The 3,077-nt window shown below is 38.4% G+C and overlaps 1 protein-coding gene across 1 annotated transcript in view; it reads left to right on the top strand.

The window, feature by feature from the left end:
• Positions 1-3,077, top strand: part of LOC103602021 (vomeronasal type-2 receptor 116-like) — a 17,000-nt gene that overhangs the window by 1,186 nt on the left and 12,737 nt on the right. The window contains exon 2 of the mRNA XM_008586422.1: positions 1,546-2,352. Coding sequence (XP_008584644.1) covers positions 1,546-2,352 — 807 coding nt within the window. The remainder of the gene's footprint in view (positions 1-1,545; positions 2,353-3,077) is intronic.

Here is a 3,077-nt window from a genome sequence, read left to right on the forward strand (position 1 = left end):
CTGCTCAATTCCCATAAAGGTATCTCACGAGCACCCCATGAAGACATATGCAACTCTCCACCTCACAGTCTCTTTCCAAAAGACCCAACCTAAGACAAGCAGAAGTCAAGAGCTATTCATGCCAAACAAGAAAACATTAGCTTAGGAGAATTCTGTTCTGGAAGAATTATTTTTTTATAAAATCAGAGAGGGCTGGTGATTGCACTCTTCAAGATAACATAGGTTATGCTGTGGTCATAAATTAAATTGACCGTATAGAGATAGTAATACAGTACATATTTATTTCTATCTCAGAGTTCACATCTGTGAAAGAAAAATCTGAGGCACAATAAAATTTTAAAGAGTTTATTTGAGTGAGAAGTAATTCATGAATTGGGTAACGTCAATGACAGAGAGTCAGAGGGAAGCATTTTTTGGAGAAATGTGGAAGTAAAATAAAGAAATCTGGTTGATTTACAGTTACATACTAATCCCTTTTTTGGGGGGGTATCTTGTTGGAAAGTCCCTAGTCACATAATGTGTTAGTTGGCTGCTTATGATTGGATGGGGTTAAGTCTTATTTCTGTCTAACATAAGCATTTACCAGAAAGGACCAAGTTAAGTTTCAATTGTATTTGCAATTAGTTTCCAAGTCAGGTGTCATTTATGTTTGCAATTTAAACTAGATTAAAGCTATTTTTTATTTTAACTTTTTTTCATTGTACACGTTTATGGGGTACAGTTTGTTGTTTCAATGCATACATGTGTACTGTATAATGATCTAATCAGCATAGTTAGTATATCTATCACCTAAACATTTATCATTTCTTTGTGGTTATAACATTCAAGATCCTCTCTCCTGGCTACCTTGAAATATACAACACAATATTATTTGCGATTGTCAACCCAGAGCACCAGAGCGTGTTCTTCCTGTCTCTCTACATCTTTGTAAATTCGTACCCATCTACCCACCTTTCCCTGTCCGTCCCTTCTCTTCCCTTTCCCTGCCTCTGGTAAACACTAGTCTACTCTCTATTTCTCTCCTTTTTTCACTCTTCTTTTACTTTATTTTTAGATTGTCTATTATTAAGGTTTTCTTTGCTCAGGAATTTTTCAAGCCAGGTCTTTATTTTAATTTTACTTCAACACATCCAGCAATGATTGCTGGGGGAAGGGGGCCTTTGTCCCACAAGTCAAACAGGACAAAGATGACGGAATCACCGCCATCATGTGTCATCTGAAACTCGTGTCCTCTTCAATTCCCATCACAGACAGGGAAAACACATGGATTATCTTACACATTTTCTTTTATGCTTTGTCCTAGAAGCGATACCATTGGTTACATCTAGTCACAAATTCATTTCTAAACTCAAGAAGGTGGGGAAACACAGTCTCGTGTGTGCCCAGAATGAGATGAGAACTGTATAAATGTCCCCAGGGCAGGTATTCATACTATTCATCAAAATTCTGTTCCCTCTCCCTCTTACATAGAGAATTCTTTCACTCCCTCCTCAAAGAAAACAACCCGAATCCCACTAATCGTGATGTTTTCCTTTTCTTATTCAGATCACATATGGCCCTTTTCACCCCAACCTGAATGATAAAGACCAGTTTCCAACTCTCTATCAGATGACCACCAAGGACAGTATCCTGGTGCATGGAATAATTCGGTTATTGCTGCATTTTGGCTGGACCTGGGTGGAGGTCTTTATCTCAGATGACATAAAAGGAGAGCAGTTCCTGTGGGAGCTGAAATCAGAGATGGTAAAGTACGGTATCTGCGTGGGCTTCACAGCAAAGTTTCCTGCCGCGGGGACAAAACCAATGAAAAACCATTTGGTGTTCATGAGCAAGATGGGAGTTTCATCAGCAAATGTTTTCATAATGTGTGCTGATGCTGAGACTTTTGTAATCCTGGACATGGTGCAAAAACTCTATCTAACTAGGGGGAAGATGTGGATTATAACAACAAAGTGGTACGTTGATTTGTATGAGATGGTGAATGTACTGCAGCCTCTTCACGGAAGCCTCTCATTTTCCCGTCAGAAGAGGGAAATCCCTGGTTTCAAACACTTTCTTAAGACACTTGACTCTTCCAGATACATGGAATACTATTACTTCCGTCAATTCTGGCGTGAAAGTTTGGATTGCATATCTGGTGAGATGAAATGTAAGGAACTTGAAGACTGCCCACAGAATTCTTCCTTAGAGCTTAAGCGAGGAAATATTGACATGATGACTGTATTTGACTCCAGTTACCTCATCTACAATGCTGTATATGCTGTGGCCCAAGCCCTCCACAAAATGCTCTTGGCAAAAACAGAAAAGGGATTAATAATACATGCAGATCAATCTGTGCTTCTCCCCTGGCAGGTAAACCTCCTCCAGATGCAGATTTTTATTAACAAACTGATGGCCTCTGGGGGTTTTCTATTGAGATACAGCATCATGACCATGATTGCATCTCAGGGTCAACAGGATAGGTCAGAATGAGTAGAGGATTCTTTCACATTGCATAGAGTTTTATGCGTAATTCTTGAGTATATATTTTTAAAATCCTGTCTTCAGTGAGGCTTCAATTTTAAAGTATGTATTTAGCAAATTATCAAAAAATTTTCCAAAGGTAGTAAAAAGAGCTGTATATTATGACCCAACAATGACTAATGACAAAACACAGGGAGGTCAAAAATGGATACAGTTTGTATTTTTCATTAGTATACCATGATATCCTAAAGTGACTCTAGAAAATGGACTTACTGAGCTATCACTTGTGATAACTGAGCTATAACTTGTTATAACTCACAGAGCTATAACGCTCTGACAAATACAAGACATATTTTTATTTGCTAAGCGTGCAACATCATGGAACCATGGATTATGATCTCAACCATACATATGAGAACACTTATGATGGGTGTAAGATTCCGGGAATACTCCCGCTGAAAATGTATTTGCCTGGATGTTAGAATCCCCATGTTGTGCCCTTTAATGTACAAGGATTCAATTCCAAGAGCCTGAAGAAATTTTATTGGTCAGTGTTATACCAAAGTCCATGTCTAAGCCAATTCTGGGAGGTGATATAGTTGGACTCTTTTATT

Source organism: Galeopterus variegatus, unplaced genomic scaffold, assembly GCF_000696425.1.
Source record: "Galeopterus variegatus unplaced genomic scaffold, G_variegatus-3.0.2 Scaffold3980, whole genome shotgun sequence".
NCBI lineage: Eukaryota > Metazoa > Chordata > Mammalia > Dermoptera > Cynocephalidae > Galeopterus > Galeopterus variegatus.